Source organism: Xenopus laevis, chromosome 2L, assembly GCF_017654675.1.
Source record: "Xenopus laevis strain J_2021 chromosome 2L, Xenopus_laevis_v10.1, whole genome shotgun sequence".
In the NCBI taxonomy this organism is placed as follows: domain Eukaryota; kingdom Metazoa; phylum Chordata; class Amphibia; order Anura; family Pipidae; genus Xenopus; species Xenopus laevis.
In genome coordinates this window covers 94327614-94340587 of record NC_054373.1, presented here as the reverse complement: position 1 = coordinate 94340587, position 12974 = coordinate 94327614, and the positions used below count along the sequence as shown (strand labels likewise).

The 12974-nt window shown below is 41.6% G+C and overlaps 1 protein-coding gene across 1 annotated transcript in view; it reads right to left on the bottom strand.

The window, feature by feature from the left end:
* Positions 1-6690: 6690 nt before the first annotated feature.
* vav1.L (vav guanine nucleotide exchange factor 1 L homeolog) overlaps positions 6691-12974 on the bottom strand; it is a gene marked incomplete at its 5' end in the record, with an annotated part of 60074 nt that continues 53790 nt past the window's right edge. Inside the window, 3 exon segments of the mRNA NM_001093522.1 lie at positions 6691-7199; positions 9243-9394; positions 12499-12610. Coding sequence (NP_001086991.1) covers positions 7146-7199; positions 9243-9394; positions 12499-12610 — 318 coding nt within the window. The 3' untranslated portion in view covers positions 6691-7145.

Below are 12974 nucleotides of genomic sequence, written 5' to 3'. Positions count from 1 at the left end.
AAAGGGGCAGCCAAATGATGGATTTCTGGCACTTGCCCTTCCATCACCCTCGAGAGTTGGTTAAAGCACAGCGGTCCACAGCTGCTCTGGAGCTGAGTTTTTAGCCGAGGTGGGAATCGAACCCACAACCTTTTGGACCAGGTTATTGACCAGAGCCATGCGCTCTACTGACTGAGCTATGGAAGCAGGCTCTTTTAGGAAGTGGCCTCAGGTTGGTATTTACTTTATTAGGCAGAAGACGGACTGCCAGCCCTAACAGTCAATGCAGATTCACAAGGGGACAATAGGTTAAGACAGTCATCCGGAACCTTTCCCAGCAGGTCTAGGTGCCTGTGGCACAATGCTTTAATTGCATGTTAACACCCGTGGAGTCCTGAGTTCTAATTCTGGGCGGGTGCTTTTTCAGACCTTTCAGGGTTCTTTATGCCTGTACAGAACCCTTTCTTCTATGCAGGCTCGCTGGTTGCATTTTCTTCAGGCTGCAGTCAAGAGCGACTGCTACTTTGGAGATGGCAAAACCAGCACCCCCACATGGCTGTTCTATGGTGCATCCAGCAAATTACCTGGTTTCTTTCCCCAAAGGGCCCAGCATGTGAGTCCCAGGGGTGCATTTCAGGGAAAGGTGCCTTTTCTTTTGGCTTCATTACTGAGTAACCAATATTTCACATTTGTTAAATCACCAAAACTGCCTTCACTATTTAGCTTCTCAAATGCTTTCTTTCAAGAAGGTTCATCTGTCCCATCTTCTGCATGCTGCATTCAAGAGCGACCTCTACTTTCTTTTCGGCAGAATCGCACCAAAGCTGCCTTCGTTAGTCAGCTTCTCAAATGCTTTTTTTTTTAATGCTTGGCAGAAACACTGTCCTCATTAAGCAATTTGCCAAGGTCAACTTCAGGCTGATGCTAGGCAAACCCCAAAATAGGTTCTGTATGGGAAAAAATACCCAAGTTGATGCAAAGGTAAGGGCAAGGTGCTAGATTTGGAACCCCTGGCCTGAAGCAGAGGTACATACCGGCATAATTTAGATGGACTAAACTGTTGGAAAAAGGGGCAGCCAAATGATGGATTTCTGGCACTTGCCCTTCCATCACCCTTGAGAGTTGGTTAAAGCACAGCGGACGACAGCTGCTCTGGAGCTGAGTTTTTAGCTGAGGTGGGAATCGAACCCACAACCTTTTGGACCAGGTTATCGACCAGAGCCACGCGCTCTACCGACTGAGCTATTGAGACCGGCTCTTTTAGGAAATGGCCTCAGGTTGGTATTGACTTTATTAGGCAGAAGATTGACTTCCAGCCCTGCCAGTCAATGCAGAGGCACAAGGGGACAATAGGTTAAGACAGTCATCCGGAACCATTCCCAGCAGGTCTAGGTTCCTGTGGCGCAATGCTTAAAGAACATGTTAACCCCCGTTGGGTCCTGAGTTCTAATTCCGGTTGGGTGCCTTTTCAGACCTTTCAGGGTTCTTTATGCCTGTACAGAACCCTTTCTTCTATGCAGGCTCGCTGGTTGCATTTTCTTCAGGCTGCAGTCAAGAGCGACTGCTACTTTGGAGACGGCAAAACCGGCACCTCCACATGGCTGTTCTATGGCGCATCCAGCAAATTACCTGGTTTCTTTCCCCAAAGGGCCCAGCATGTGAGTCCCAGGGGTGCATTTCAGGGAAAGGTGCCTTTTCTTTTGGCTTCATTACTGAGTAACCAATATTTCACATTTGTTAAATCACCAAAACTGCCTTCACTATTTAGCTTCTCAAATGCTTTCTTTCAAGCAGGTTCATCTGTTCCATCTTCTGTATGCTGCATTCAAGAGCTACCTTTACTTTCTTTTCGGCAGAATCGCACCAAAGCTGCCTTCGTTAGTCAGCTTCTCAAATGCTTTTTTTTTTTTAATGCTTGGTAGAAAACACTGTCCTCATTAAGCAATGTCAACTTCAGGCTGATGCTAGGCAAACCCCAAAATAGGTTCTGTAAAGGAAAAAATACCCAAGTTGATGCAAAGGTAAGGGCAAGGTGCTAGATTTGGAACCCCCAGCCTGAAGCAGAGGTACATACCGGCATAATTTAGATGGACTAAACTGTTGGAAAAAGGGGCAGCCAAATGATGGATTTCTGGCACTTGCCCTTCCATCACCCTTGAGAGTTGGTTAAAGCACAGCGGACGACAGCTGCTCTGGAGCTGAGTTTTTAGCTGAGGTGGGAATCGAACCCACAACCTTTTGGACCAGGTTATCGACCAGAGCCACACGCTCTACCGACTGAGCTATTGAGACCGGCTCTTTTAGGAAATGGCCTCAGGTTGGTATTGACTTTATTAGGCAGAAGATTGACTTCCAGCCCTGCCAGTCAATGCAGAGGCACAAGGGGACAATAGGTTAAGACAGTCATCCGGAACCATTCCCAGCAGGTCTAGGTTCCTGTGGCGCAATGCTTAAAGCACATGTTAACCCCCGTTGGGTCCTGAGTTCTAATCCCGGTTGGGTGCCTTTTCAGACCTTTCAGGGTTCTTTATGCCTGTACAGAACCCTTTCTTCTATGCAGGCTCGCTGGTTGCATTTTCTTCAGACTGCAGTCAAGAGCGACTGCTACTTTGGAGACGGCAAAACCGGCACCCCCACATGGCTGTTCAATGGCGCATCCAGCAAATTACCTGGTTTCTTTCCCCAAAGGGCCCAGCATTTGAGTCCCAGGGGTGCATTTCAGGGAAAGGTGCCTTTTCTTTTGGCTTCATTACTGAGTAACCAATATTTCACATTTGTTAAAGCACCAAAACTGCCTTCGCTATTTAGCTTCTCAAATGCTTTCTTTCAAGAAGGTTCATCTGTTCCATCTTCTGCATGCTGCATTCAAGAGCGACCTCTACTTTCTTTTCGCACCAAAGCTGCCTTCGCTAGTCAGCTTCTCAAATGCTTTGTTTTTTAATGCTTGGTAGAAACACTGTCCTCATTAAGCAATTTGCCAAGGTCAACTTCAGGCTGATGCTAGGCAAATCCCAAAATAGGTTCTGTATGGGGAAAAATACCCAAGTTTATGCAAAGGTAAGGGCAAGGTGCTAGATGGGGAACCCCTGGCCTGAAGCAGAGGTACATACCGGCGTAGCTTAGATGGACTAAACCGTTAGAAAAATGGGCAGCCAAATGGAAGGCAGATGATGGACTTCTGGCACTTGCCCTTCCATCACTCAAGATTTGGTTAAAGCACAGCAGACCAGCTCTGGAGCTGAGTTTTTAGCCGAGGTGGGAATCAAACCCACAACCTTTTGGACCAGGTTATTGACCAGAGCTGTACGCTCTACCGACTGAGCTATTGAGACCGGCTCTTTTAGGAAATGGCCTCAGGTGGGTATTGACTTTATTAGGCAGAAGATAGACTTCCTGCCCTGCCAGTCAATGCAGAGGCACAAGGGGACAATAGGTTAAGACAGTCATCCAGAACCTTTCCCAGCAGGTCTAGGTTCCTGTGGCGCAATGTGTAAAGCGCATGTTAACCCCCGTGGGGCTCTGAGTTCTAATCCTGGGCGGTTGCCTTTTCAGACCTTTCAGGGTTCTTTATGCCTGTACAGAACCCTTTCTTCTATGCAGGCTCGCTGGTTGCATTTTCTTCAGGCTGCAGTCAAGAGCAACTGCTACTTTGGAGATGGCAAAACCAGCACCCCCACATGGCTGTTCTATAGCGCATCCAGCAAATTACCTGTTTTTTTTCCTCAAAGGGCCCAGAATGTGAGTCCCAGGGGTGCATTTCAGGGAAAGGGTATCTTCTCTTTCAAATATATAAGCTGTCCTTGTCATTCCTAATACCCCCAGGGGACATGGCAGAATAAATACATTGCTCTTCCTAACCTTTGCATGGCTTTTGGCCATGCATTTTGGTCTTCTGGAGCTTAGCGTTAGCTAAAATGATGTAAAATCTGGCGGTCTTTTAGTGAGCTGCTGGGGATTCTGTGTATAGTGGATCATATTGGTGAGACCAGAAAGTCCATTTTAATGTGCCCTTTCAGATTAACTGTACTCTTTGGAGCAAATTTACTAACCTCAGAAAATTCACCAGCGATGGCTTTGCTCACAACGCAACACTTCGCCAGGCGTAGATTCGCCAGGACAACGATAATCCACTCACATCCGAAGTTGCATCCAGGGCTCCAAACGCTGGCGAAGTTGCACTTGCATTACTGCGCCAAGCAAAGCGAAGTTGCACTAGCATTGCCTAATTTGCATACGGTGGGAAGTTAAAATTGAATGGACGTATATGTTGCAGCAAATACATTACACTACACAAGCCTGGGAAACCTTAATAAAATAAAATAGAGTTGTTATATTGCCCTACACATGATCCCAGTGTATAATTTATGTGCCATATGTTAGGAAATGTAGGGGGGAAGCTGGTTACCCTAAAAAAAATGTACGCTCTTTTGCAGCCTATCAACTTGAAAAAAGGAAAATACGCCAGCGTTTTTTGGGACTTAGAAAAATCTTCAACTATTTTTTTAGGAACCCCTATCTAATCTATTGCACTTCGCCTGGTCTGAGGTGGTGAAGGCAAGTCTGGCGCAAGAGGAGTCTATCTCCTTCACTAGCAAATTTTCGCTAGCAAATTTTGGCCAGCGTTAGTCACTTTGCCCTTTAGTAAATTTGGCCCTTTATGAGGATTTCTTTGTCTTTTAAAACACTTTCATATTTTGATGTTACTGAGCCAAATAGTTAAGTCAAACATAAAGCTCTTCCTGAGCGTTTTGTGGCTTCCCCTTCATCTATGCTGTGGGACTGATTCCTAATCATCACTGATGAACATGCAGCAATATAGTGAATATAATATATGAACTTATTTGTATCAGGATGTAGTTTATTGGGGATATTGGATTACTGGATGATCAGCACAAATACGTGCTGCATAGGGGTTATACTAAGTCACAAAAAATACTATTCCGTAACATTTATTAGGAAATAAAATAATACAACCCATCAGTCAGTTACAGAAAAAAATAGCTTTTCACTTTTTTAAATGCTTTTCCATTTTTATTGAAGGAGCTATTTGAAAATGAAATTTATCATTAATCATTTATGAAGAAGTCCTCAATGGATAGGCTATTTATTCAACCGAATAACAACGATAATATGAAGTTGAAGACGTTTGTTGTTCTCACGCTAACCCACTAGTTTAATGAGTTTCCATCTTCCTATGAAACAATGTATGTGAGTTTTTGGGAAAACAAGGCTGAAAGGCTCAACTATACTAATAAGAAATGAATGGAGTGTAACACTTACATCATTCCTCTCTCATGCAGTTCTTTTTATACTAATCTTACAGCAAAAATAGTCTTACTGCTATAACAAACTGAAATCAAAGCCAGTGCTTGGATTTTAATGTATGCCCAGGGACATTCTATGATCGTGCATACATGATGCAGCATGAAAGGAGGGTAACAGTGTACTTGTGTCTTATAAAAAATGGAATTAGACATTAGACACAGGTATCCCCATTATAGCAATAAGCAGTTGATACTGGTGACACGCATTCCAATATGACAAACACCTGTTTGTCATTATTTAATTAACCCTGTATAATGCCATTTCATTTAGCTTAAATAGTGTTGTTGTTTTTTTCTCACACCGAAGATATGGATTTCTTATTTTTATATTGTTTAAGGGTAATGGCACGTAAGTAGACTCTTTATTTTGTTGCCCCTAAGATTTATTGTTTTAATTGTAGGTGGCAACTTGCTGGCAATGTCTCCCCTACTCTAAGTGAATGGGAAGTGCGGTGATCATGCCTTGCCATGTCTAGTGATAGGAGAATATTTAATCAAAAACACACAGTCCTGCATAGATCCGCTACAGATGCTAGACAGGACAGTGTTTCCCATTCACTTTTTTGGCTTTTTTTTTCCAGGCTGAGAGAAGAAATTCTGCTCCGATCCCACCGTTCCACTTTCTGCACTTGGGGCTTTAGCACACGGCAGATTCTGGGAGATTTATTCGCCTGGCGACTAATCGCCTCTCCTTCGGGGCAACAATTTCCCCGAACTGCCTTCTCCCTGCCTTCCACGTGCTAAAATGAAAAATCGGCTGGCGCTTCAATTTCCGAAGTCGCCTGGAGTTGCCTCACAAGGAAACAAGTACAGCTTCTGCTTGCATGCAGGCATACACAGTGGAGCAGAGTGGTGGTCGACCTGAAAACATGAAAGCAGGCATTTTCGTGCTGAGAGCCGTGGAGCCAACACTCTGTATGCAGTCAACCTAAACAGTGGGAAAATGTATAGCACTTGATATGATAAATCAATATATATGAAACACTACAGATCTCTCCATGTGCCATTATCCTAAAACTTCAGTGCTTCTGTTTACTCTTCCTCAGCCTCCTTTTATTTCACCCTTGTTAAAGTAGTTGGAGGCATTTGCAGGCTGCACAATCATTGTTAAAGGTCACTTCAGATCAAAAGCAGTGGGGACCCTGGCTCTGACAGTGAATATACAGTAGAATATCTGCCATAACCATATTACTTGCCAGAGAAAATAGATATTGTCTGCTAGGAAATGGATGCCCCCCATGCAAACAAGTGAAAATGTCAGTCAAATAAGTTTTGGCCACATGCCCAAACCACTCTGCCTTCTAACTAGAGATAATAGGGCTTTTGTACCTTAGAAATAAAATATTCTAATTCCCATTGTCACATGATAAATTTACATGCAAAAGTGAACATGAGTATTCCATTTATTGAGTTTCAGTAAATCCATCCCTTATCTGATAAATTAGCATAATGAACATTGCACAATTGTAATGCTGGGAAATCATAATTCTTTCCCCTCTTATGTGTACAAAGGCACCAACTATTCATCGGTTGGGTTTGGCATCCTGCATATATAAAGATGTTTCCGTATCCAGTAAAAGGTGAATAAGAATTCATGTACATATAAACCAGTATGTATGTGTTCCAAGTTGAACAAGTAATCTTTTGTCAAATGCAAAATCAAAACTTGTGACTTAAGACGACAGTATAAAGCCCCATATTCAGATCTTGTGTGCCTTGGAAAAAGAGTTCCTTGTGTCCACTCCACCAATTCACTATTGGGGGGAGTCAAAAATACAAGGGCTAGATACTCAGAAATAGCAGAAAGTATTTGCCATAACCATTGTCAGTTTGGAAAGTCATTCAACAATATTCAGAAAAATCATCCTCTACGTAGTTTGCAGGAAACCAACCAACCTTGAAGGAAGAACACAAAAAAATAATGTTAGTGCACAGGTATACTGACTGAAGTCCAGGTTTTTATTTTTTCCCCTGGATTTCCAATTCCATTGAAAATCAGCTAAAATATTCAGTTAAAAATAATCTGCTAGTAGCCTCAGAAACAGACACATCATGCTTGCATCTGACTGTTGGCAAGTCGGGCAGCCATTATTAATAGCAGTGCAAGTATTAATTCTAGCCAAAATGTTTTATATAACAACATTGCAAAATTTTTTAATGAATGCATATTGGTGGATTTTTTAAGGTTTACGTTTTTTTGTTTCTGTATACATAAATTCAGCCTCTCTCTTTGTAGAACCTGTATTATTAGGGTTTTTTGGCAGATCCGGCTGGTTGGTGATCTTGGGAGGAGGGATGCACCAAATCCACTATTTTAGGATTCTGCAGAATCTCAAATCCTTTTTGAAAGAGTCGTCCGAATCTCGAACCAAATCCAAACCCTAATTTGCATTTGTAAATTAGGGAAACAAGGGGGAAAGAGAACAGCACATGCAGTGTACGGGTAAAAATGTCACTTTCTTGGCTTGGCCAGGCACTGCTGAAAAAGGCCAAATCTTGGCCGAATCACAAATTGACTACTGGATTCGGTGGATTCCTACTTAGGAAGCACAAAAAGTTGCCAAATTAAGGTTGGGGTTAGTCTTTTGGTAAGAAAAAATGCTCTGTGCCACCCCATAACAAAGGGTAAAATTGCATATCATTTTTTATATGCAGAGTTTGAAGATTAGACGATTAGACTGTACATGACCACAGGATCTTGTATAATAGCATAGGATGCAACCACATCTGGTCAGATAACGTCAGGTGGTTTTTGTTATCATGTGTCTACATCTGACACTCAATATTTTAATAAGAAACAAACCTTGTTGGATAAAAAAAGAAGCATGCAGCTTTCCTTTTGGATAAATCTGGCATCAGAGTTGGGGGGGTTACATACACAAAGCCTTTTCTGCTCATGGGCTGATCAGTAGGGGTGGCTGGCAGCTGGGAAGGTGACATGTTTATGGCACTACTATTTTTATTACTATGTTATAATTAGTATATTACTACTGCAGCTCCTTATTATTGTTAATTGTAGGGATGCACCGAATCCACTTTTTTGGATTCGGCCGAACCCCTGAATCCTTCGTGAAAGATTCGGCCGAATACCGAACCGAATCCGAACCCTAATTTGCATATGCAAATTAGGTGTGGTAAGGGGAAAACATTTTTTACTTCCTTGTTTTCTGACAAAAAGTCATGCAATTTCCCTCCCGCCCCTAATTTGCATATGCAAATTAGGATTTGGATTCGGTTCGGCTGGGCAGAAGGATTCGGCCGAATCCGAATCCTGCTGAAAAAGGCCGAATCCTGGCCGAATCCCGAACCGAATCCTGGATTCGGTGCATCCCTAGTTAATTGTATTTATTTTTTACAGCGTTATGTTAGTGTACCATGGTTTATTAATTTATATGTCCCTGTAAGAATGCTTAAGAGCCTCTAACCTTTTGCAAAAGTCCAGTGACGTCACTAAAGTCACTTTGCTCCCTTTATTTTTGTTCTTCAATAAAATTGTTCCTTTTCATAAACCACTGGCACCGAGTATTTCTTCTGTTTGTGGTGATAGTTATAGTTTAGCTTTGAGACCCTTTATCTTTAATATTTCTGACTGAGGGTGACCAGCTGAAATAAAGAGAGTTGCATGTGTGGTCAGTTACATCACTTGCTTTTTGCTTATTTAGATTTTGATGCTGTCCTATTGGCTCACAGGAGGGTGGATGTAACCTCTGGACTTAATGTGATGGATACCCAGGAAAAGAAATTGATGACTTTTTAATATGGTCCCTCGCGAATGTCTTTTGTCATTCCCACAACCCCTTCTCAATTCTTGCTGAAGCCACTATTTATTTGGCTTGCATACCAGTTGACCCATCACGACACAAGGCCTCTGCCTTATACAGCCTATTGTTTTTTAAAGCTCTCTTTTTATTGACCTACTTTGCTCCTACTTATTTTTACCTTGCCGTAAACTTCTCCTTTCCACCAGCCATTTTGTCCTTTTTTGCTCAGGATTTTAATTACGTCTCCCTCCTTTAAAGACAGTTCTGTTCTGTCTCTTGCACAGAAATCATAACGAGCTCGAGCCGACCCAAAATATTTCATCCTTTTTTCTGAAAGGTAAATAAAAGAACACCATTTCTAACAATAACCATGAATATGAAAATGTATAACCATTTGTGTTTAAGAAAAATATTCGGAATGCATTTATTAGTATGCAGTTTACAACTTGACTGGGAGCAATGGGAAAAGCCACAATACAGTTGTTCTTGTAAAACAAAGGGAGTTATGTAACAAAAGGCACTAAGTTTGCTCAGGAGCAGTAACCCATAGCAAACAATTGCAATTTTCCCCACAGTAAGTTGTGCCTAAAACCACTTTCATTAGAGGCACTTGTGTCAAAATGTGCTCATTGAACTTCCCTATAATTGTGTTCAGCATCACTTAGACCAACCTGATTTCTGTTCCCTACTGTGCTTAATGACACAGGAGATTTGTTATGTTTTGGGTAGCCGAGGATGAGTAGAGGATAACAGTGCTTTATTAGCAGGCTTTTATGCAGCCATTACACAACAGGAAGCAACACTTACTTTCACTTTTAAGCAGTCTAGACAGTAGTGTGTATTCACAGTATAACTATTGTGTACAGTGACATCTACAGGCCATTTGTATAAACACCACATATTCCCCCTATAGTAGGAAAGCATTTTGGCAAATGTACTAAACAACAATGCATCTTAAAGCAATAATATACATTATTCACATCACATAGTTTTTGGTCCATGCAGGTAGTTTTCTGATTCTCTCAGTACACCTTATAGGTTCACTTTCTTCAGGCCTATTGCAGTTGACATTAGTAGTAGGAAAATGTCCTTCATCTAATGGAGCTTCTCCAAAGTCATATCTTACAGGAGCAAGACAACTTGCATTCCGTATGCCTCCATCAGGCAGTTCATATGTGTATGGTCCTCGCTGGCGTCTCACTTCAAGTGGTGTAGTAAATGTAGATTTTCAGTATTCCTGGTTTCTTAATTCTGACTAAAGATCCAGTTTGAAAGTGTACTTCTCTGGCACCACGTTTTCTGTCAGTATAAGCCTTGCATTTGGCTTGTTGACATTTCACAATGTCAGCAGTAGATGATTTTATAGGCACAGTACTTTGTGGAAGTTTGATGTCTGCAACATGTAACTTAGTGCGCATCTGTCTGCCATGTAATAATTCAGCTGGAGATGATTGGGTTGTAGCATGGCACGTTGCTCTGTAGTTATGTAGGAACTTTCCAGGATTTCCCAGTAAGATTTGCTGTCTGTAGTGCTTCTTTCAGACTTCTGTGGGATCGCTCGATTTCTCCATTTGCTTGTGGGTTATTACCCACAAGCAAATGGAGAAATCCAGAAAGATTTCCTATGCACAATATTCCTCTCTCTCAGAAAGTATTCAAACTCAGATGAGACAAACTGTGGTCCGTTGTCTGATATTAACTCCTTTGGATTACCTTCTCTGCTGAAGACTGTAGACAGAAATGTTATTACTGTAGCTGATGTTATATGAGAAACAAATGCGATTTCAGGCCATTTACTGTAATAGTCTATCAAGGTTATAGCAAATCTGCAGTGTAGGTTTAATGCAGCAAAGAGATCCCTTCCAAGTATAACAGTACCCTTATTCACAATGTAAAAGTCACATTTTGCAGTATTTGATTTAAATTGTACAGTCACTGGCAAGCAACCAAGCACAGGGATTGGATCCTTTAAGTAACTGACCAGTTTCAGGGCAGGTACAACAAGCGGATCTTTTGCAAAGTATTTCAAGAAAATATCCATTGGTAGTATAGAAACAGCTGAACCTGTATCAAGCATCAGGTTAATGGAGTGTCCCTTGTCAGCAGAAGCAGTACTGACACTGACAGTGCATATAAACTTGTCTGAAATAAATGTACCAGCTTTATCCACACTTAATACTGTAACATTTGTAGAAGTGACTTCATGAACATCTTTAGCAGAACTACGGCAGATCTTAGCAAAATGCCCTACTTTTGTGCATTTGCGGCACCGTTTAGCTTTTGCAGGACATGTAACATGATTTGCAGTGTGTTGTGTTGAACCACAGCGAAAGCAGTATTTTCTATTTGTATTTGCTGCACGGTTTTGCAGTGTAGGTGAATCCCTTTCCTTAGCCCTGTATTTTGCCTGTGACTGAGCATTATTAGGCCACAGTGCTGAATTCACAATCTGTACATTCCCAGCAGTTCCCTGACTGAGAGTTTTAGCCTCTGCCACTGCTGTTTCAATTTGGCTAGCAACTGTAATAGCCTTTGCAAGGGTTAAATCCTGCTCTAGGAGCAGTCTCTCTCTAATGCGAGGTAAGTTTGTTTTTTCCACTATTTGGTCTCTTAGCATTTCATCTGTTAGAGTCCCAAACTCACAGGTAACAACCAGCTCTCTCAAAGCTGCTACAAATTGTTCTGTGGATACACCATTACGTTGTCCACGTTGGCGGAATTTAAATCTTTGAGCAACCACATTTACTCTTGGCACAAAAAAGTTCTTTTTAGCATTAAGAGCAGTTTCATAAGTATCATCAGGTAATTGTAATGTATAGAATATACGCTGTCCCTCTGCTCCCAGGCAGTGAATAAGTAAAGCACGCTTTCTAGCAGCAGAAATCTCCCCTTGGTCAGCAGCAATAATGTAATTTTCAAACATACGGATCCAAGCAGTAAAAGGTATGATAGGCTCACCAGGGTTTGGAAGAAAAGGTGCAGGCTGCTGCAGAGGTAGAAGAGCCATCCTTTCGCCAATCTGTTATGTTTTGGGTAGCCGAGGATGAGTATAGTATAACAGTGCTTTATTAGCAGGCCCTCATGCAGCCATTACAGAACAGCAAGCAACTCTTACTTTCACTTTTAAGCTGTCTAGACAGTATTGTGTATTCACAGTATAACTATTGTGCATGTGTACTTGTGTCCATTTTGGTGAATTGCACACAATTGCAGTAGGCACCATACAGTTGCTCCAAGAAAATGGCCTGTCTGCAAAGACACCGGAATTCTGGGAAAAATTACATGGTGATTGAGCTTGAAATTGCACTTTGCTCTCTATAAGTGCATGTGCCTTAATATCTCTCAGATTATTTATTGATTAGTAAATACATTGCTGGTCAGGATAATTTCCCTTTAGGCAAGAAAATGTAATGTGTTCAGTGTTCAGCACTTACCAGTTTTAGGGTTGTCTTTCTTTTCTGGTTCCTTGAATGGTAATTGTAGTGTTGTGTCAAGAAGTTTAAAGCAGTCTTTTAGTGAATTTTGTTGGTAATACCCAATAAGGTCCTTGAAGATACATAAAGGAAGACAAATGCTCGATGAGTCTTATGGTTAGAAATAAAACATGGGAAACGTAGACATGGAAAGGAAATGCATGTTTCCCTCACTGGTTAACATACTTACACCATATAGTCCTTGCTTACTGTTAGTTGTTGACTAAGGTTAAATAAATGAATAGATGAAGAAAGGTGATTTTACTGTTGAGCTACAAAATGTGAGGAAGCTCCAGTGGATCCAGTTACTGTGTTTCTTCCCAATTATTAATAATTTAGGAAAAAACTGCACAGGCCCATTTATCTTTATCAGGCATTCTTAGAGTCGGAATGTACACACACACACATGGGCAGTAGAGTAAATACCTTACTGTACT